This window comes from Martes martes (genome assembly GCF_963455335.1).
Source record: "Martes martes genome assembly, chromosome: 3".
NCBI lineage: Eukaryota > Metazoa > Chordata > Mammalia > Carnivora > Mustelidae > Martes > Martes martes.
In genome coordinates this window covers 181,381,729-181,403,704 of record NC_137890.1, presented here as the reverse complement: position 1 = coordinate 181,403,704, position 21,976 = coordinate 181,381,729, and the positions used below count along the sequence as shown (strand labels likewise).

The window sequence follows — 21,976 nt, the reverse complement described above, 5'->3', positions numbered from 1 at the left end:
GATAGAGCAGCAGAGGGAGAGAGAGAAGCAGACTCCCCGCTGAGCAGGGAGCCCGATGCAGGGCTTGATCCCAGGACCCTGGGATCGTGACTTGAGGCAAATGCTTAACTGACTGAGCCACCCAGGCATTCTATCCACGGAAATCTTTAGTAAAAGGCGAAAGATTTATGCGATCTCACCCAGGCATTCTAAAAAGATTTTTTTAAAAATAGCAATTATGACTGCTTAGGGTGTTGGAAGTCTGAGTCTGGACAGCAGGCAACCAACCCTACCTTGGAGCCTCTTTTAACTATAGAAAAGAAAATAAGGAGACTTCTGTTACAAATTCTTAAAAATTTGGAAGTTTTATCAATTACCTTGAATATAACTATTTTTCATTTTAAAAGTAATACTTGTCCTTCGAAGTTTTTATAATACAGAAGTGTATGAAGTAGAAGGTGAAGGTTTTTTGTAACTGTATCCCTAGGAGATAACAATTGTTAACTATCTTTACTCTTTTCCAGGTTTTTCTATGCATATATACATATATATAAATTTTTTATTATATATACACAAATTATATATATGAATTTTCTATACATATATGCATATATATGCATATATACATATATTCAAAATAAAAAACTTCAAGATGTTTTAAAATGTAAAAATATAATTCTTCTGTAAATTCCATCTTTTCTCTAAATATTTTGTGGACAATATTCTTATATATATAATTCTACTATGCCCACTCAGAGATTAAGTTCTGTTGCTTTGACTTTCCAAACAACTTTTAGTTGGAAGTTTGTTTTTTTATTTTATTTTATTTTATTTATTTATTCGTCAGAGAGAGAGCGAGAGAGAGAGCACACAAGCAGGAAGAGTGGCAGGCAGAGGGAGGGACTCGATCCCAGGACTCTGGAATCATGACCTGAGGCGAGTGAAGGCAGACGCTTAACTGACTGAGCCACCCAGGTGTCCCTGGAAGTTGAATTTTAGTTCTTTTCATTGTCCTCACTATTCAGATCACCATCAACTTGCCTGGGATATTTCAACAGCCTTGGATCTTGCTCCCCACTAATCCAGTCTCCAGATTGCTACTGGAGCCCATGACTGTACACAGTAAACACTTTGGGTGCTTTAACCATACAGATAACCTAGGACCAATGCCAAATCAGCAGTCTCTGGCCATCAGAAGTTTTCAAAAGCTTCTTAGATGATTCCGATTTGTTCTAATTCTAACGTTGAGCATCACTGTGCTAGTAATATTTCTATACCTGAGGAGTCAACATCTGGGCAGATGAGTCCCCAATTTAAAATCTTTCAGTGACCTCTGGTTGCCCTTAAGATAGAATTTAAACTCACCAGCATGGCTTAGGAGGCATTTCAAGAGCTGGGCTGCTTATTCCCTTCCCACCTTATCTCTCATTTGTGCCTTTTCCTACCTTGGATTTAGCAATACTGAAATTCTTTTGTTTCTTCAAAGCTGTAGTATTCTTTCTCATCTCCTGGCTTTTGCAGACCACTCTTTGTCTAGATTCTCTCTTCCTTTCTCTACAACAAACTCCAGTTTTTTCTGCAGGTCTCAGCCTCAAGTGCTTATTTCTCTGCAAAGTCCTTTCTTTAGTTATGTGCTCCTGCCATGTGTTCTCCAAAACCCTGAACTACCTTTATCATAACAGTTACTGTGCTTTTTAAATTGTTATCCTTGCTGTCCCTACCTCTCTCACTTTCTCTGCCAACTAGACCTTGGATCCCTTTGTGGGTTTCTGTCTTACTGTTGTAGTTCAGTGTCTAACATGGTGTTTCTAATGAAACAATAAATAGTTGTTCAATAAATAGTCCCAATAAATAGTTGTTCAAAGAGGAAAGGAAGGATCTTTTCCTTTTTTGTTTTTTGTTGCTTTTAAGTATTACAAACAATCAGCATTCCTATGCTTGTTTTTTTTTTTTAATATTTCCAGTTGTTGCTATTAATAAAGTCCTAGAAGTGGGATTGTTATTGAAGGATACATACAGTAGTTTGGTATTTATGATTAGGGGCTATGGAGTTAGGCAGACCTGGGTTTGAATCCTGCGGACACCACCTCCCCACTATGTGATCTTAAGCAATTGCCTAATTTTAAAAATCTATAAAATTAGAATAATAATAGCACCCCTGAGGTTCTTGTAGGATTAAATGAGATACTACATAGAAACTATTTAATAGAGGGGTGCCTGGGTGGCTCAGTTGGTTAAGTGACTGCCTTCAGCTCAGCCTGGGATCGAGCCCCTCATTGGGCTCCCTGCTCAGCGGGGAGCCTGCTTCTACCCCCCGCCCCCTGCCTCTCTCTCTTTCATGAGTAAATAAATAAAATCTTTAAAAAAATAAAAATAAAGGACTTTTCTACTTAAGAATTATATAAATAATGTTTTGAGTTTTCTTCTGGTACTTTTGAAGTTGTTTTTATTTGTTTAAATTTAACTTAACCTGGACTTTATATACCTCTAATATATAACTTAATTTTCAAGCAAATTAGAATTATGATGTGCCTATTTCCAATTAGGAAGATTTTTAAAGTTGTTACAAAATGCACTTGCATTTCAAACTGCCTTTCCCAAAGTTAAGAACTGTAAAAAAACTTTTTTAAAACAGGTATTGTCGGCAAGTACTTTGTGAAACTGTTCGGGCTGCCAAACTGACCCCAGTTTCTGCCCGGCTTCAAGATATTGAAGGAAAGATTGACAAATTTATTATTCCTAGAGAGGTAAGAAACATTTGGTATACTTATTCAGTTATTCTCTTCAACTCTTTTAGTGTGTGTTTTTGAATTGTATTGTCTAATACATTTAATAAATAATACCTATTATTAAATCAAAGACATAGTTACTTTAAATGACAATATATATGTTGTTTTAGGGTATAAACAATATAAAAGTCTCCTTTCCTCACATGTACTATTATTAATACTTTAGTGTGTATTTTTGCAGGTCTTTGTGTATATATGTTACTCTGTATGTGTATATACACATATATGTATTTTAAAAACTGAATTTATATGTGAAAAGTTGCTTTTCATGCATCATTCATTAATTTGCTTCTTTAGGTGTATTGTGGTTATGAGTACAACTGGGACTTGATATAGATCCAGCTCATTTTTAGTGGATGCATAGTATCCAATCGCATGAGTGTGTTATAGTTTATTTAAGCAGTCCCCATTGATGGAAATTTAGATTACATCAATTTTTTTGTTATTACAAATTATATACTTGTGTAGATATTGAGTAGAGCCCTAGAAATTGAGTTTTGGGGTCAGAGTGTTATTTATGTTAAATTGCCCTCTGAGATGCACTTTATATTTTTAGCAACAATGTATGAGAATGCTATTTCTCTCCATATCCTTACTACTTCTAGATTTATTGATTTTTTACATTTTTAAATTTTCTTTTCAGTGTTCCAGAATTCATTGTTTATGAGCCACTCCCAGTGCTCCATGCAATACGTGCCCTCCATAATACCCACCACCAGACTCACCCAACCCCTCACCCCTCTCCCCTCCAAAACCCTCAGTTTGTTTCTCAGAGTCCACAGTCCCTCATGGTTCATCTCCCCCTCCGGTTTCCCCCATCTCACTTCTCTCCGTCTCCCCATGTCCTCCACGTTATTCCTTATGCTCCACAAATAAGTGAAACCATATGATAATTGACTCTCTCTGCTTGGCTTATTTCACTCAGCATAATCTCTTCTAGTTCCGTTCATGTTGATACAAAAGTTGGGTATTCATCCTTTCTGATGGAGGTGTAATAGTCCATTGTATATATGGACCATATCTTCTTTATCCATTCGTCTGTTGTAGGGCATCTTGGTTCTTTCCACAGTTTGGCGACTGTGGCCATTGCTGCTATGAGTATTGGGGTATAGATGGCCCTTCTTTTCACTGCATCTGTATCTTTGGGGTAAATACCCAGTAGTGCAATTGCAGGGTCATAGGGAAGCTCTGTTTTTAATTTCTTAAGGAATCTCTAAAGTTTCCAATTTTTCTAAATTTTCCAAAGTGGCTGCACCAACTTGCATTCCCACCAACATATTTCTTATATGAAATAGTTTCATTATTTTAATTTGCTTTTCCCTGATTATTGGAGAGATTGAGCAGCTTTTCATACGTATTTATCAGTTTGTATTTCTTCTTTTGTGAATTATGTGCTTGTAACTCATTTCTTTCTAGTGAGCTTATATATACTTTTTTATGTTGTACATGCTAACTGTTAATTATGTGGAAAATATATTTTTCCTATTATTTATCTTTCACTGGTAATTTTGATGTGTTTTGTTTTTACTGGATGCAGGTTGTAAATATTCGTAATAAAGTTTTTTATTCCTTTATGACTGTCAGATTTTGACATGCTTAGGGAGGCCTTCTCCACTGTTAAGTCATCAAAATATTGGCCTGTATTTTCTTTGATCATTTTCTATTTTTATTTTGTACTCATTATCTATATTAAAAGAGCATTCAGGAGGAATTGGCTCTCCGACAGTCATTTTGTCTCTATAAGGCCTTGACTAACTAGAATAATTTTTTTGCAGACCCTTGTTCTTTATGCTCTTGGCGTGGTACTGCAGGATCCCAGTACTTGGCCGTCCCCACACAAGTATGAAATATCTGCGTTTATCTTTGTGATCATTGATTTTTATGTGTTTGTGTGTTTTGTACTTCTTTTTTAAGTTTTGAGGAGAAAATTTAATATGTGACAATGATATAACATAAGCAAGCCACTGCCTTCTCTTTGGTATCTTCTGTTCACTATTCTTTCTTTCATGAATCCGCTGTCTGCTTGCTGCTCTTTGTCTCTCCTATTATCACTTCTAGCCTGAGATCTGTTTAATCTCTACAACTGTCCTTTAATTTCAATGGAAATTTGGAATTCTTTTGTTGGTAAGTGGGTGTTCTTACGTAGCTTCATTTTCCTGCTGTTGGTCTCAATTATTAATCTCTTTAGTCAAATTCAAAAAGTAGATGTTGTCTCTATACGTGTTGTATGTGAGAATGGCAGGGGAAGGAAAAAGCGAAGAGCAAAGCTGCTACTGTTTGCCTTCTGGATAGGCATCAAGTAAAATCCACCCTAAAGAAATGGGTTAAGATTTATTGCCCTGGTAAAAGGTTATAGATTGAGTTGATTGGGGTTAAGACAGATGTATGGGGGCGCCTGGCTGGCTTAGTCATTGAAACATCCAACTTTTGATCTTAGGGTTGTAGGTTTGAGCCCCACATTGGATATTGAGTTTACCTAAAAATAAAATCTTAAAAAAAAAACAACACAGCTGTGGGATGTGCAGTAGGACAGAGTTGGTGGCATGGTTGAAGTACTTATACCTATTTCTGGAGGATAATGATGGGTTTATTAAGTGTTCTTATTGTTTCAGTTTTTAATATTATAATGATATTAAAAGAAATCTATTGGGCACCTGGGTGGCTCAGTTGGTTGAGCGACGGCCTTCGGCTCAGGTCATGATCCCGGACTTCCAAGATCGAGTACCGCATCGGGCTCCCAGCTCTTGGGGAGTCTCCCTCTGATCTCCCTCTGATCTTCTCCTCTCTCATGCTCTCTCTCATTCATTCTCTCTCAAATAAATAAATAAAATTAAAAATAAAAGAAAAAGAAATCTATTAACAAATGAAATAGAAGTCCTCCAAAATTTGCTATGAGTAAAAAATATATTTTATATTCTAAATGACTTATAACAAAATTGAAGATTTATATTACTGGAAAATTTATGCTTATGACTTAGAAAAACTAAAATTTCCAGTTTTTAAATTGTTAAAAAAAATTGGAAAATGCCAAATTGTTGTTGTTTTGTGGGGGGTTTTTTTGCCAAGTTTTTGATAAATGTGAAATGTAATATGAAAAATATAAGAAATTTGCTGGAACTTTTGACACTATTGCTTCCGTCAAAACAGATGATCTAGGTTACAAATTGAAAATATTAAAAAATATGTATGCTAAAATGTGAACTCATTTTGATGTATCAAATAGAATCAGATTTAGGAAATGTTAGTAATAATGTTGCATACTAATGAAAAGCTTTCTGAAATTGGGCACCTCCCTCTTGAGAGACAACTCACACTAACAAAAATGTACATAGACTGAGATAGATAGACCTTGTAGAGACAGTTGATTACTGTTTAATATAATTGTCACACAGACAAGGATAAAGAGATTAACTTTTTTCATAAACTTAATGCTCTTGAGGTCAACATAGTATGTTTCATACCATTTTTTGGCTGCAGAGTTTTTCAACCTTTCACCCACCGGAGAACATTTGGATTGTTTTGGTAATGAATCCGCAGACAACAGTCATGTAAGGGTTTTTGTGTGAACATAGGATTTATTTCTTTGGGATAAATGTCCAACAGTGCAACTGCTGGGTCATATGGGTAGTGCGTGTTTAGTTTTGCAAGAAACTGCCAGGCTGTTTTTCAGAGATTCTCAGCAGCAGCGTTTGAGAGATTCATCTCTAAAGCCTTTGTAGCGCTGACCACTATCACTGTTTTTATTTTAGATATGAGGTGGTATTTCATTATGGATTTAAAAGTTGTCTTTTTGAGTAACTGACATTAATGTATTCTCCTATAGAAAAAAAATGTCTGGACACAATTTATTTATATAAAGAGATGATAGAGGGGTGCCTGCGTGGCTCAGTCGAGCCAACTGTTGATATTGGTTCAAGTTATGATCTCAGGGTCATGAGTTCGAGCCCTGCTTCAGGCTGCACACTCAATGGGTTGTCTGCTTGAGATTCTCTCCCTCTCCCTTTGCCCCTCCCCCTGCTCACATACTCTCTCTCTAAGATAAATAAATCTTAAAAAAAAAAAAAAGAAATGATAGAAATACATTATTACTATTACCATATTGGCATGTTTCAGAGCAAGAAAACCTGGGCCAAGTTCTGATTTCAGTATATAATAATGTAAATATTACTCTAAACTATGAAATATTATCAACTTAAAAAAACCAGACTAATACAAAATTCTCAGCTGAAAAGAGTGAAGGCAAGTACCAAAAATCTCCATATGGACTGGAACCAAGATAGTGATACAGCAGGCGCCTGAATTTCCGTCCTCTCATGGCCACACTCAGTGTTGCTAGGCATGGAGCAGCTCCCTCTGCGAGAAATCCAGAAACTAGCTGAGTGACTTACACACATTGGGAAAACGAGAAAACACCCATACTGAAATGTGTAAAAGGCTGAGACACACTTTTACCATAAACCCACACCCAGCACAGTGCCATATAATCTGAAGGGAACCCTCAACTGCCAGCTTCTCCCTGAGAATCGAAGGTTTTTGACTGCACAGCTACTGCCCTAAATTGAAGACTCCCACCTGAGATGTGGGTTTCTAAAACACTTAGTTCTGAAAGCCACCAGGGCTTGTGTTCATGAGTCGCACAGGCTTGTAAAAAATGAAGAAGCAGTTCTTAATGGTGCATGATAGGAACACAGACATTTCCTGTGGCTTTTCCTCCAGGGTTCAGCAAAGAGGGAGCAGGCAAGGCAAAAACTCTTTTCCTGGAAGGAGGTTAACTGCGTATTTTAGAAGCTGCTGCCTGTGGGTCCAGCTTCTGGTTAGCACACATTTCTGTGTAATGGCCGTGATCCTCCTTGAAGCCTGGGGGAGCCAGTGGGCACAACCCCAACCGAGTTCACTCCACAATAAAACCAAGTCATCCTGTACACACCTAGTGCCCCAACATTATAGCTGCTGTCTGAGGGACATGCCCCGAATGACCTAACTCTGATAGCCAGGGGGTCTTATATCCATAAGTACCAAAGGAAAATAGCAAACAAAAGTACTTGTTAATAGGAATGCAGGTATTTACTGTGGCTAGCCCCCAAGGCTCAATCCAAAGGGGGCAGGCAAATAAATGCCCATCTTCCAGTCTTTTCTCAGGAAGGGATTTGACGCCTTCCGCGTTAACAAAGTGCAGTCCCTATCAAAATGCCAATAGTATTTCACACAGAACTAGAACAAATAATCCTAATGTTTGTATGAAATGATTATAAACCTCGAAAGGCCAAAGAATATAGCTCAACATAGTAAAGGCCATATATGACAAACCCACAACCAACATCTTCCTCAGTGGTGAAGAGCTGAAAGCTTTCCCTCTAAGATCAAGAACAAGACAGAGATGTTCAGTTCATCACTTTTTTTTGATATAGTATTAAAAGTCCTAGCCACAGTAATCAGACAAGAAAAATAAATAAAAGCCATCCAAATTGGCAAGGAAGAAGTAAAATTGTCACTATTTACACATGACATCATATTATATGTAGAAAACCCTAAACACTCCATCAAAGAACTATTGGGACTAATAAATAAATTCGGTAAAGTTTCAGGACACAGAATTCATATGCAGAAATCTGTAGCATTTCTATATACTAATAACAAACTAGAGGAAAGAGAAATTAAGACAACAATCCCATTTAAAATTACACAAGAGACCCCCAATACCTAGGAATAAATTTAACCAATTGAAGGACCCGTACTCTGAAAACTGTAAGACACTGATGAAAGAAATTGAAGGTAATACCCGTAAATAGAAGGGTAAATCAGGGAGCCTGGGTGGCTCAGTTGGTTAAGTGGTAGACTCTTGATTTTGGCTTAGGTTCATCCATGTTGTGCAAATATCAAGATGTCCTTCTTTGTTGTGGCCCAATAATACTGCAATAAACATGTGTGTACAGACACCTCTTCGAGATAATGACAGTTTCCTTTGAATATATATGCATAAGTGGCATTGTTGGATCATATGGTAGTTTTGTTTTAAATTTCTTGAGGACTCTCCATACTCTTTACCCTTATGGCTGTACCAATTTACATTCACACCAACAGTGTACAAGAGTTCTCTTTTATCCATATCCTTGCCAGCATTTATCATTTTATCTTTTTTGATAATAGACGTCCCAACACGTGTTAAATGGATAAAGAAGAAGTGAATATTCCACTATACGTCTGTGTATATCTATGTACACATACATATATTATCTCTTTATGCACATAAACATACACAAAATCATCAAATGATTATCTGATGAACTTTGGCTTAGGTCTTAATCCCAGGGTCCTGGGATCCAGCCCAATATGGGACTCCCTGCTTGGTAGGGAGTCTGCTTCTCCCTCTGCTCCTCCCCCCACTCATGTGTGCTCTCTCTCTCTCTCTCTTTCTCTCTCAAATAAAGAAAATCTTTTTTAAAAAAGATCTTATTTATTAGTTGAGGTGGGGAAGGGGCTGGGGGGGAGGGGGGGAGACTCTGAAGCAGACCCCGCACTCAGCACAGAGCCCAACGTGGAGCTCAATCCTATGATGGGGAGATCATGACCTGAGTTGAAACCCAGATTCAGACACTTAACCGACTGAGCCACCCAGGTACCCCAATTGTGAGGTGTTTTATAAAATAATTGGGAAATTGTTTGATTTTTTTTTTTTTTTTAAGATTTTATTGACTGATTTGAAAGAGAGAGAGAGAGAGCACAGGCAGGGAGAGTGGCAGGCAGATGGGGAGGGAGAAGTAGGCTACCCCCTGAGCAAGGAGGCTGATGCAAGGCTTGATCCCAGGGTCCTGGGATCTGAGCTGAAGGCAGATGCTTAACCCGACTGTGCCACCCATGTGCCCCAAGTTTGATTCTTTTTAAATCTAAAAATACATAGATATCTGCAGGTAAAATTCAGGGTCTCATTTTTCAAGGTAGTTGATAAAAGGAAAAGCTGATTGGGGGACCCAGTTGGAAGAGCATGCAACTCTTGATCTTAGGCTTGTGAGTTTAAGCCCCACTTTGGGTATAGAAATTACTTAATTTTTTAAAGATTTATGTATTTATTTTAGAGAGCGAGAGAGCAGGGGGAGTGGCAGAGGGAGAGAAAGACTCCCAAACAGACTCCCCACTGAGTGTGGAGCCTGATTCAGGGCCTGATCCCAGGAACCATGAGACCATGACCTGAGCCGAAACCAAGAGTTGGATGCTCAACCAACTGAGCCACCCAGGAGTCCCAAGATTACTTAATTCTTAAAAATCTTACTTACTTTAAGTACGCTCTACTTACAATATAGGGCTTGAACTCATGACCTTGAGATCAGGAGATCAGGAGTCTTATGCTTCACCAGCTGAGCCAGCTAGGTGCCCCAGAGATTACTTAAATAAATAAATAAAGGGGCGCCTGGGTGGCTCAGTGGTTGAAGCCTCTGCCTTCAGCTCAGGTCATGATCCCAGGGTCCTGGGATCGAGCCCCGCATCGGCTTCTCTGTTCACCGGGGAGCCTGCTTCCCCCTCTTTTTCTGCCTGTGATCTCTGTCTGTTAAATAAATAAATAAAATCTTTTTAAAATAAATAAATAAATAAATAAATAAATGGTTAAAAGGAAAATTTTTTTATATAATTTTTATGTGAACTATAATGTGAGTCTAGTATATTCCATTAGTGGAAGGTAATTTACACTTTTTAAAAAAGAAAATAAAGTAGAATTCTTTTTTTTTTTCTCATAGCACAGTTTAAGTCTTTTAACATTTGTCTTTATTTTTTTTTTTTAAGATTTTATTTATTTGTCAGAGAGAGGAGGAGAGGGGCTGAGCAGGAGGGAGAAGGGAGGGAGAAGCAGACTCCCCACTGAGCAGGGAGCCCAATGCGGGACCCAGTCCTAGGACCTTGGGATCATGATCTGGGCTGGAGGGAGATGCTTAACTGACTGAGCCACCCAAGTATCCCTAACGTTTGTTTTTGAGAGGAATTTTTATGTTCCATAGGGGATGAGTTTTTGGTGGTTTCTACGTATGCCATTTCACCAGTGACTTTTTACAAAATGAAATTCCGTACAGTAAAAAACCCTTCTTGGCCTCTTCATTTCCGTCACTTACTAATAAGTCTGGATGTAATATAATTGATTTATATAATTTTAAGTCTGGTGTATCCAGTTTTAGGAAATACATTTTAATTGGAGAGGCAGTGTAAAATGCTTTGCATATTGATGAGATGAGTCTCATGTAATAGATAATTTGAACACTTTTTTTTTTCTTAAAGATTTTTATTTATTTGATGGAGAGAGGCACAGTGAGAGGGGGAACACAAGCAGGGGGAGTGGGAGAGGGAGAACAGGCTTCCCATAGAGCAGGGAGGCCGATGCGGGGCTCGATATCAGGACCCTGGGATCATGACCTGAGCTGAAGGCAGATGCTTAACGACTGAGCCAACCAGGTGCCCTGTTTTGAACATCTTAAATTTAAATATTCATTATGTACTTTTGTATGATTTATCCTTATATCTCATAATATGATGCACACCTATGTTACAGTTTCATTCCTTGCTGGTTCCAGAGAAATGTATTCTGTATCTATTTTTAGAAGTAATAAATTAGGGGTGCCTGGGTGGCTCAGTCATTAAGTGTCTCCCTTTGGCTCAGGTTATGATCCCAGGATCCTGGGATCGAGCCCCGCATCGGGCTCCCTGTTCCGTAGGAAGCCTGTTCTCCCTCTCCCATTATCCCTGCTTGTGTTCCCTCTCTCACTGTCTCTCTCTCTCTCTCTCTCTGTCAAATAAATAAAGTCTTAAAAAAAAAATAAACAGAAAATATATGTTTACTAGTTTGAGAATACAATAGGTAAAACTTAACTAAAGATTTTTATTTATTTATTTTCGAGAGAGAGAGAGTGAGGGTGAGTCTGCAGGTGCACGGGGCAAGGGGAGGAGGGACAGAGGGAGGGGAGGGAGAGAACCTCACGCGGAGAACGGCTCAGCACAGAGCCTGAGGCAGGGCTCAAGCCGGTGATCCTGAGATCGCCATCTGAGTCAAAATCAAGAGTTGGACACTCAGAACCAACTGAGCTGCCCCTAACAGGTGAACTTTAAATGCAGTTGTGACAGCAGTTCTTATTTTCAGTACTTTTCAGACTTTACTAGATACCTGTGTTTTTCTAGTACAAACATATAAAGTGCCATTGGAGCTCTGTTGTCATTTGTCCCAAACCTTCTTTTTAGATTTGATCCAGACCGGTTTGATGATGAATCGATGATGAAAACTTTTTCCTTGCTTGGATTCTCAGGCACGCAGGAATGCCCAGAATTGAGGTAAGTGATAGAGTAAGGAAAGTGAAAGGAAAGATGCCAGACTTCATACTCAGAGTTTTGGTGATGACTGCTGATGAGAATGAGCAATCTATATAATTAAAGCGTAATTGTTAATTGTTAGTAACCAGTCGACTCTCTCCTTGACTAGGTTTGCATACATGGTGACCACAGTACTCTTGAGTGTATTGGTGAGGAGGCTGCACCTGTTTTCCGTGGAGGGTCAACTTATTGAAACTAAGTATGAACTGGTAACATCATCCAAGGAAGAAGCTTGGATCACTGTCTCAAAGAGATATTAAAATTTTATACATTTAACTTTTCTTGAGGAGAATGATGGTTTCAAAAATCTGTATTGAATCCTTTTATAAATCAAGTTATACTATGGAATATAGTCAACTTATTGAAACTAAGTATGAACTGGTAACATCATCCAAGGAAGAAGCTTGGATCACTGTCTCAAAGAGATATTAAAATTTTATACATTTAACTTTTCTTGAGGAGAATGATGGTTTCAAAAATCTGTATTGAATCCTTTTATAAATCAAGTTATACTATGGAATATAAATACCTACTGGTACTTCATTATGTAAATTTGGACTTTTGCATATCAGATTTTCTTAATGCATAATATACTTATACTTTATTGCCTCAATATAATGATAATTTTAATGGGAAGCTCTCTGTTTTAATTTTTGTTTTGTCACTTTCTTTTTTGTTATTTTGTTTTGTCACTTTCTTTTTTGTTGTTTTGTTTTATCACTTTCCATGATATTATCTCTGTATTATTTTTCTTAGTTTGATCTGTAGTATTCTTGAAAAGAGATGTTATTTTGCACTTTGGGGAATCGTGTTTTCTGAATATTCTTAAAAGGGAAACATAATCCTAACTTCTTTTCGTACTTTAAATCACTTTAAAGGGAGAAAACAAAGACTTCCCATAATTTTATTTCTTGGATTAATATTTTTATTTTCTAAATATAAATTAGCTTATATTTAATCATTGTTATTAGGTTGAATAACCTACCTAGTATTTGCTTACTTTTATGCCTCCCAGGTAATACTGTTCATTTCTTTACCTATACAAGGCTCATCATTTTTAATGCTTCTGAGTCATTTGGAAATGACTGAATGTATTTTGAAGTGCTCCTTCTGAGGCTTGTCTTTCCTTCTGTTTTGCTGGAAATTTTAGTAGCACTCTATTACTTCACCAATTCTCATTTGTGGGAAAAACTGAATTCCTGATATGTTACTATCATATCATATTATGTCACGTAATGAACTTAATGATTAAGAAACAAGAAAGCACTTGCCAAAAACCAAAACCAAACTAAAAAAAAAAAGAAAACAAACATTGCAAAACATATGATTGGGATAATATCTATATGATATATAAATAGCTTATATAAGTTGGTAAGAAAACATAATAGATAAATGGTCAAAAGACATGAATAAACGTCTTTTAGAAGAGGAAATAGCTATTCAACTTTCAGAAAAAAGAGTCAGCCTCACTTTTCTTTCAGCAAAGAAATTGGAACTATTTAAAAAATATTTTTAAGTATCTTGGAAATTTATACTAAGTACTGATAAGTTTTATGTTTAATACTTTTATATTGATAGCACTATAGTTGAGTCCGCTTTTTTTGGTTACATTGTTCTTGAAGAATTTTTTTTTTTAAGACAACAACTGGAGGAAATATGTCAAGTGCAGATAGAGAGGAAAGGAAGAAAAATGATAACTGTTGCAAGTGGGTTTATTTTTGACACTGCTGAATTCCTCTTGTAATTTTAGTTTCAAGATTGTACCCTAGTTATTGAGTTATTTTATGCTGTGTTTATGGTCAGGTAGCTAACATTTTAGAACTAGTTAGGAGTGGTTAAGATAGAATTTAAGTAATTACATGCAGCTTTTATTTCTGACAAAAATATTTAATTTATGGAATAATTTAAATTCTAAAACTGTAAGTGAAATGTATTCTTAGTTCCCAGCATCATGTTGTTTCCAAAAAGGCACACTGTTAAATTCCCTCCGATCATTTTGTATGGTTTTGTGTATATAGAGCATCTTTCTTCGTTCTCCAAGTACCTTAATTGGTTTGGAAACTGGCAGTGGAGAGTTAGAGTGGGCACTTGATGTGTAAACTGAGTGTCAGTAAAATTAGATGAGATAAGTAGAATTTTAAAGCAAGTGAGAACTGATCAGCAATGATCAAGGCAAAACCAGGACAGCTGAGCCAGAGACTGAGGGGATTGGCCTATTGCCAATATATGAGACAATGCGTTATTACTCATAATGATTTGAATCAAGGAAAATAAGAGAATCAGCTAAATAAGCACATTTTACCCATGGTTACATGACTGACTTAAAACATTTCACATACATTCTAGAGGATTTTTTAAAAATAAAAATGCTGTCAATCCATGCACTGTTGTTCTTACTTGACCCTTTGTATTTATCAAGTGACTGAAATTAAAGTGGCCTCAGTGTCACTAATGGCTCGTAGCATGAGTCTGAGCAGGACTCTTAAGTTTTGTAGCTTTTGGGGTTTTTAAAAACTCTTTCTTACCTGATTTTGATCTGCATTCTTTTCGACTGTTGAGAAGCTTACTGTTGAAAACACCAGCACAGGGCACCTGGGTAGCTCAGGCGGTTAAGCATTTGACTCGATTTCAGTTCAGCTTGTGATCTCAGGGTCGTGAGATCGAGCCTGGAGTCAGGCTCTGTGATGGGCATGGAGCCTGCTTAAGATTTTCTCTCTCCCTACCACCCCCCCCTTAAAAAAAAAAAAGCACATTTTTTTATAGAAAGGGCTCTTCCACACTTTGTGCTAATAAAATTCAAGGGAGAATTGATTCTGTGCTTGTGTCTGGGAAAAATACAAAACTCACATGCTGTTTTATCTGACCCACAAATGTGCCGTTCCATTTTTTATATAAGTAGATTCTATCTTACTTATAGACCCTATGTAAAAATTTGTTTGTCTTATTTATCTTAAAATAGTTTATATTTTAAAAACAAAATGTTCTATTTTTTTTGTCATGAAAATCATATAGGTTTTCTGTAGAAAAATCTTGGAAATACAGAAACACAGAAATAGAAATTCAGTCAACCGTAGTCCCACTACTTGGAGTTAGTTGTAAATTCCTGGGGTAGATGCTTCTACTCTCTTTTATATCCACTTGTAATTTTTACAGATGTGTACAATGTTCTCTTCATGTAATATCTTACAAACTACTAGTGTTTTCTACAACTGAAACACTAATATTCTCAGAATATACTCTTTCCCATTGTGGGTATTGTTATTCTTTTCAACTTAAAGGTTCTGTTTATTTGTCAGAGAGAGAGCGAGCACAAGCAGGGGGAGTGGCAGACAGAGAAAGAAGTGGGCTCCCCACTGAGCAGGGAGCCCCATGTGGGACTCGATCCCAAGACCCAGGGATCATGACCTGAGCCAGAGGCAGCTGCTTAACTGACTGAGCCACCCAGGCGCCTCTGTTCTTTTCACCTTTAAAAGTGGCTTTATTTACTCCTCCATATATTGAAACAGCAAATTATATGTTTGTACATCTGAGTTGCTAAACCCATAGAATAGTCTGTAGTGTTGCAATGAGCATTTAAGAAATGAAATTACTCTTCCATTATAAGAAGAATATAGGGGCTCCTGGGTGGCTCAGTGGGTTAAGCCTCTGCCTTCGGCTCAGGTCATGGTCTCTGGATCCTGGGATCGAGCCCCGCATCGCATCGGGCTCTCTGCTCGGTAGGGAGCCTGCTTCCCCCTCTCTTTCTGCTTGCCTCTCTGCCTCCTTGTGATCTCTGTCTGTCAAATAAATAAATAAAATCTTAAAAAAAAAATAATAATAATTAAATTCAGATTGGGGTGGCATTTCAACTTTTAAGAGGAAATTTTAAGAAGTTCTGTTGTTGTTTTTGGACCCTGGGGCAAACAGATTAAGATTCTTCCCTTGAAGCCATCTTCATTTTTTTTTCCTCCAGATTCACAAAAAGTGCAGTTAACCAAAAAGCATACTTTTCTCATTTCTCATGTGTGGTTATGTTGACAGGTTGAAAACTGCTTAAATGCAATTCTACTGAGTCTGTAAAACTGAGGACATGACAAGTAAACATCAGGGAGTAAGTTTAGTAGCTGTGAGAGGATAGCTTGTGAGAGAAATGGACACTATTTTCAAGGGCAGGTTTATATCATATCAACAAATTGATACGAGTGACCTTATTTCTCTTCTTAGCCAGCCCTATGCCTGTTTCCTAAGTTACTAAGACCAACGATTAAGGTAGAAGGGGTGGATGGAGGGGGGAGGTAGGACAACAAAGCAGTTACTGTTAGTACAGAAGTCAGAGGAAATCAGCACAGCCAGAAAGGCTTCGTTCAATGTTGCTTTGAGGCCCCGGGAGTGACCTCCACTGATACAAAGCAATGAGACTGAATTTGCAGCAAGAGTTAAGCTCAGAGAAGAAAGGGAGTGGAAGGAGAGTTTGTTATAAACCAAATATTTTATAGACCTATCTCACTTAGTCTTTTAGAGGGTGACAGTAGGTTCATTGACAAGCTAAAATAGTTTTTCCTTTCTGCTGGAAGAAATACTATAAATGAATATAGGCTTATACTTGCTAAGAAATAGAAAGTAAAAGATCTAAATTTCGAATTATCTTAGTATCTTCAGTGGGGTTTATTGGTGTATTTTGTTATTTAAGAAGGAATCAAGCAATAGTTTCAAATGATGTCTTCATAATAACTAAAGAAAATTACTAAAAAGAGTGTTGTAAGAGCAGTATTAAAAGAAATCTTATGGGGCACTTGGGTGGCTCAGTCGTTGAGCGTCTGCCTTTGGCTCAGGTCATGATCCCAGGGTCTTGGGATTGAGCCCCGCATTGGGCTCCCTGCTCAGTGGGAAGCCTGCTTCTACCTCTCCCACTCCCGCTGCTTGTATTCCCTCTCTCACTGTCTCTGTCAAATAAATAAATAAAATCTTAAAAGAAAAAAGCTAAGTTAAGCTTTAAAAAAAAATCTTAAAGAAATCAAATGCTACCAACTCAGCCATATCTGTATAACTGATTAACTCTTTTCCTATTTCCACATACATATATTTTTACACATTGCAATCATAACAATATGGTTTGCTTTTCACTTACTGAATTTTAAACATTTTCCTTTGTTACTTTTATAAGGGCTTTGGGGAATTGATTTTGGGGCATGGGATGAGGAATAGACTTAAAAATCTGTAAATCAAACACTACATTTATTTTGATGACACCGAGTGAGTGGATAATTGTAAAATTGGAATGGGGAGCCATTCTGTAAAACATCCAGGCAATAGACCAAAGGGCACAAAATGACTGTCCTCTTCCAGTTCCATTCCCTCATTTAATCTAAAGACTGGGAATGGATCTTGTTAGAGGAGGTAATAAGATGGCATGAGCAAATAATATCCTGTTTGGTAATTTAAAAAAATTTTATCTAAAAGACTTGCAAGTTCCTGTTGTAATTTTTAACATGGGAAAGTAGGAAATAAAACTGTGTACTTGACCATTGTAACTATGTTATAGATAATGTTGTAAAGTGCCTGTCTCCAAAAAGGCAATCAACAAATATTTTTGAAAAAAATGAATGAAATCTTACATTCTGAGCATGTAGAATTAAGTAAAAGTGATTATGTAATAGTTGAGAAAGTATTCCAGATAGCCAAACTACTTCTAATGCTAATAATACTTTGTGATATGCTAAGTATCCCATTACTAGAAGTATTTAAGATGTTTTGTGGACATCTTTCAGTGATGCCTGTATCAGGTGTGAACATAGATTTAGAATAGGCTGTAGTTGTACAAATATCAACTAAAATAGTTGGTAAGCAAGTAGTCCTTTCTTCCTCCGTATCTATCACCAGATTATCATTAAACTGGGAATGTTTAAGGAACACAGTTTCTTAAAGATTTTATTTATTTATTTGACAGATAGATCACAAGTAAGCAGAGGGATAGAGGGGGAAGCAAGCTCCCCACCTAGCAGAGAGCCCGACGCGGGGCCAATCCCAGGACCCTGGGATCCTGACCTGAGCTGAAGGCAGAGGCTTTAACCCACTGAGCCACCCAGGTGCCCCAAGGAACACAGTTTTTTAAAGTTAGTTTAGCGAGAGCATTAGTTCCCAAAGTGTGTTTCATGGAACACTGTCCTGTGAGATACTCTGAGGAAGAGGTTGCTTGATCATGTTCACTCTCAGATTCTCGATACTATATTCTCTCTCTGATATTTCTAATATTATATTATAATATATATATAGTATAATATTATACTATATTCTCTCTCCGATATTTCTAATATTAATATATCGGAAGTGCTGAGAGGCTCAGCTGTAAAGAAACCTATTTTCACTTGATATAACCCTGATTGTTCCTAATGTATTTATGTAGGTTTCCCTTTTTTCAGTTACACCCTTTATCCTGTAAACCCACTGTTTCATGGAACGAGTCTTCTATAGAACAGAACCCATTTCTTCCAACGTGACCTAGAGACAAACAGGAGTCTCAAGGAACGGGGCGCCTGGGTGGCTCAGTCGGTTAAGCGTTTGCCTTCAGCTCAGGTCACCCCACATCGGGCTCCCTGCTCATTGGGAATCTGTTTCTCCCTTTCCCTCTGTTGCTCCCCCTGCTCGTTCTCTCTCTCTCTGTAAACTAAATAAAGTCTTAAAAATAATTTTTTTTAAATATTGAAAAAAAAGTCGTCTCAGGTAACATCTGTCTTGGCTAGTTCCGTAAAATGTGCAGGTCCAGAGGTTCTCTAGACGAGGAACAATTGTAGGCTTAGAACCAAACCACCCGAATTCCATAGTCTCTCACTCCCTTATCTCTCCCTCTTTTCCCTGTGAGGCCACAGCACCTCGAGCTCTACTGACTCTTCCTCATACCCCTGTCCTGACTTATATTCCTGTCCAAAGAAATGGAACTGACTTAGTCCAGCAACAGTGTTTTATTGAGCATGCCAGGTCTTACGTGAGGCATTGGGAATATAGCAACGGACAAAACAGACATGACATTGTAACTGTGTTCTCTCTCTTCTGTGCTCTACTCGAGGAGAGGGAACCCTAAAGTCTTACATTCCAGAGCTTAACCTTCTAGCACTCAACTTCCTAGGTCCTGAGTTTGGAAGTAGCTCAAGAATCCTTTAGGCTAGGGGCGCCTGGGTAGCTCAGTGGTTTAAAGCCTCTGCCTTCGGCTCAGGTCATGATCTCAGGGTCCTGGGATCGAGCCCCGCATCGGGCTCCCTGCTTGGCGGGGAGCCTGCTTCCTCCTCTCTCCCTCTCTGCCTGCCTCTCTGCCTACTTATGATCTCTGTCTGTCAAATAAATAAATAAAATCTTTAAAAAAAAAAAAAAAGAATCCTTTAGGCTAGTGGCTGAAAGGGACACAGGAAAGAACTTAGAGATGATTACATGACAACATGAAAGGCTTCAGTTACAGGCTGTAGTGAGGGAAGAAGCACAAGGAACAGTTGGGGGCAAACCATTAGTTTTGCTAGTTTTAGTGTATGAGCAGGAGAAGAATCTAGGGGTCTTATTGAGGAAAATTGTCAACACCGATGCCAAATAGCAATACCGCAGAACTTCCAGAGTGAGATGAAACAGTAAGATGTGGTTTGATTAGTTAAGGAGCGATATTTATTGTAGTGATTTGTATGAATTGTTGCTTACCTATATGGCCGCACTAGGTGTCTTCAACTTTCATGATTTGTTGCTTGTGTTGCAAGGTCATCAGCTGATAGATATTTGATCTTTAGGGGCACCTGGGTGGTGGCAGTCAGTTAGGCGGCTGCCTTCGGCTCAGGTCATGATCTCAGGGTCCTGAGATCGAGCCCCGCATCAGGCTCTTTGCTCAGCGGGAAGCGTGCTTCCTCCTCTCTCTCTGCCTGCCTCTCTGCCTACTTGTGATCTCTCTGTCTGTCAAATAAATAAATAAAATCTTAAAAAAAAAAAAAAAGAAATTTGATCTTTAGAGCTTAAAAGGGCCTTGTAGAGATTATAGGGAATAGCCTGCTCATAATTTTAAATTTTAGAGGGAGAAGCCTAAGGCTTCTGGAACTAGTAAGATTATTGGTCTTTTACTTTGGATTTTTCTCATATCCTTCTGAAAATATGTGCTTAAGTATGCTGCTATTATATTCATAGGATTTTGTTAAGCTTTCAAGGAGGTGTAGCTTCAGAAGGAATTGGAAATTTTAAAAAAATATTCTTGATACAGAACCTTTGAGGGAGATGCAAATGTGTTTTGAATGTTAAATTTACTTAGATTTAAAAATACATATCTTCAAGCAAAGTTGCCATGACAACCTTTCATAATGTGTGTATAAATTTTATGTCTGTCTCTTTGAGGTTTTCATCTTGCCCAGTATAGGGTTTAATCACAAAAATTGGGCACTGTGGTGTGTTTCTATCTGTATGGTGCCCTGTGGGAATTCTGTAATTTTGGAAAATGCAAATCAAGCAATAGGGCAGCTCTGTGGCATAGCCATCCCAGCAAGATAAATGTCGTCTTGTTCTCTCCGTGATCAGAGATTGATCCGGTTTCAAACCCAAGGTGAACTTTTGAGTTGAAGTAGAACCATGAGTCCATTATGAGTTTCTGCTTTTTCTTATTTGGAAGATTTACAGGAGGGCCCTCGGAAGCTTGGGAAATTCTGGACCAAATCTCTTGGTTGACCCCCAAACTGATGCAGTGTCCCTGAGATCCTCTAACTCTAAACCACAGTTGTTACCATAGGTCACCTCAGAACCATGAGAGACTTCTCTGCAGTGTCCAGGCATGTGTATAGAGACACCTCAGAAGCTCCTTCTGGCTTGAGATCCAATCCAGCACTGCTAGACAGGTACCATTAACAGACCTTTTCACTTCCTTTTACCCCAATTCAGGTACCCTTGTCTGTCAAGCTCTATTTTGCGCATCAGGGGTAAGGAAAAGAATAGTTGGATTTCAGAGAACCAAAGTTTAGGAGGAAGGAATTCTCACCCTTAATTTTGAAAATGTGAATTTATTAAGCAGTAGAATAAGGGGGTAGTGATCAGTACCTTTTCATAACAATAACTATGATTTTTATTTAAGAACTCTTAATCTTGGGGCACCTGGGTGGCTCAGTGGGTTAGGCCTCTGACTTTGGCTCAGATCATGATCTCAGGGTTCTGGGATCGAGCCCCGCATTAGGCTCTCTGCTCAGCAGGGAGCCTGCTTCCTCCTCTCTCACTGCCTGCCTCTCTGCCTACTTGTGATCTCTCTCTGTCAAATAACTAAATGAAATCTTAAAAAAAAAAAAAAAGAACTCTTAATCTTGGGGCACTTGGGTGGCTCAGTGGTTAAGCGTCTGCCTTTGGCTCAGGTCATGATCCCAGGGTCCTGGGATTGAGTGCCCAGTAGGGCTCCCTGCTCCATGGGAAGCCTGCTCCTCCCGCTCGCACTCCCCCCCTGCTTGTGTTCCCTCTCTCACATCTCTCTCTTTCGAATAAATAAATGCAAACCTTTAAGTTAAAAACAAAAACAAAAACTCTTAATCCTAACATGGGTGCCTGAAATTTTGAGATGTTTGCCAAGAAGAGCTGTTTGTGTTTTATATTGTATCTCCTCTGTGATGCAGTTTTAAAAAATTAATGTTTATAGTAATTTAAGAATCCCTGAAGACAGTTAATTAACTAAACTGAGCTCAGAAGTATGATTTATTAATTTATTAGCTTTGATGCTTTGATTCCCCTTAGTCTTCAATAGGCTTTATATTACTATGTTATATTTAAGAGAATCTATAGAAATTTTTGAATCCAGTCCACATGTAAAAGGAGAAAATTTAAACTGGGAGAGGTTATTGTATGGGAATTATGTGCAGGATTATGCTTTTTTTTTTTAACATGTTTAG

At 38.0% G+C, this 21,976-nt stretch overlaps 1 protein-coding gene across 1 annotated transcript in view; it reads left to right on the top strand.

Annotated features, from left to right (window-relative positions):
- The window catches only part of CYP20A1 (cytochrome P450 family 20 subfamily A member 1), a 58,239-nt gene extending 45,330 nt beyond the window's left edge, over nucleotides 1-12,909 (top strand). Inside the window, exons 10-13 of the mRNA XM_080799334.1 lie at nucleotides 2,615-2,726; nucleotides 4,544-4,608; nucleotides 11,985-12,074; nucleotides 12,223-12,909. Of these exons, the coding sequence (XP_080655460.1) occupies nucleotides 2,615-2,726; nucleotides 4,544-4,608; nucleotides 11,985-12,074; nucleotides 12,223-12,373 (418 nt within the window). The 3' untranslated portion in view covers nucleotides 12,374-12,909. The remainder of the gene's footprint in view (nucleotides 1-2,614; nucleotides 2,727-4,543; nucleotides 4,609-11,984; nucleotides 12,075-12,222) is intronic.
- Nucleotides 12,910-21,976: the final 9,067 nt, after the last annotated feature.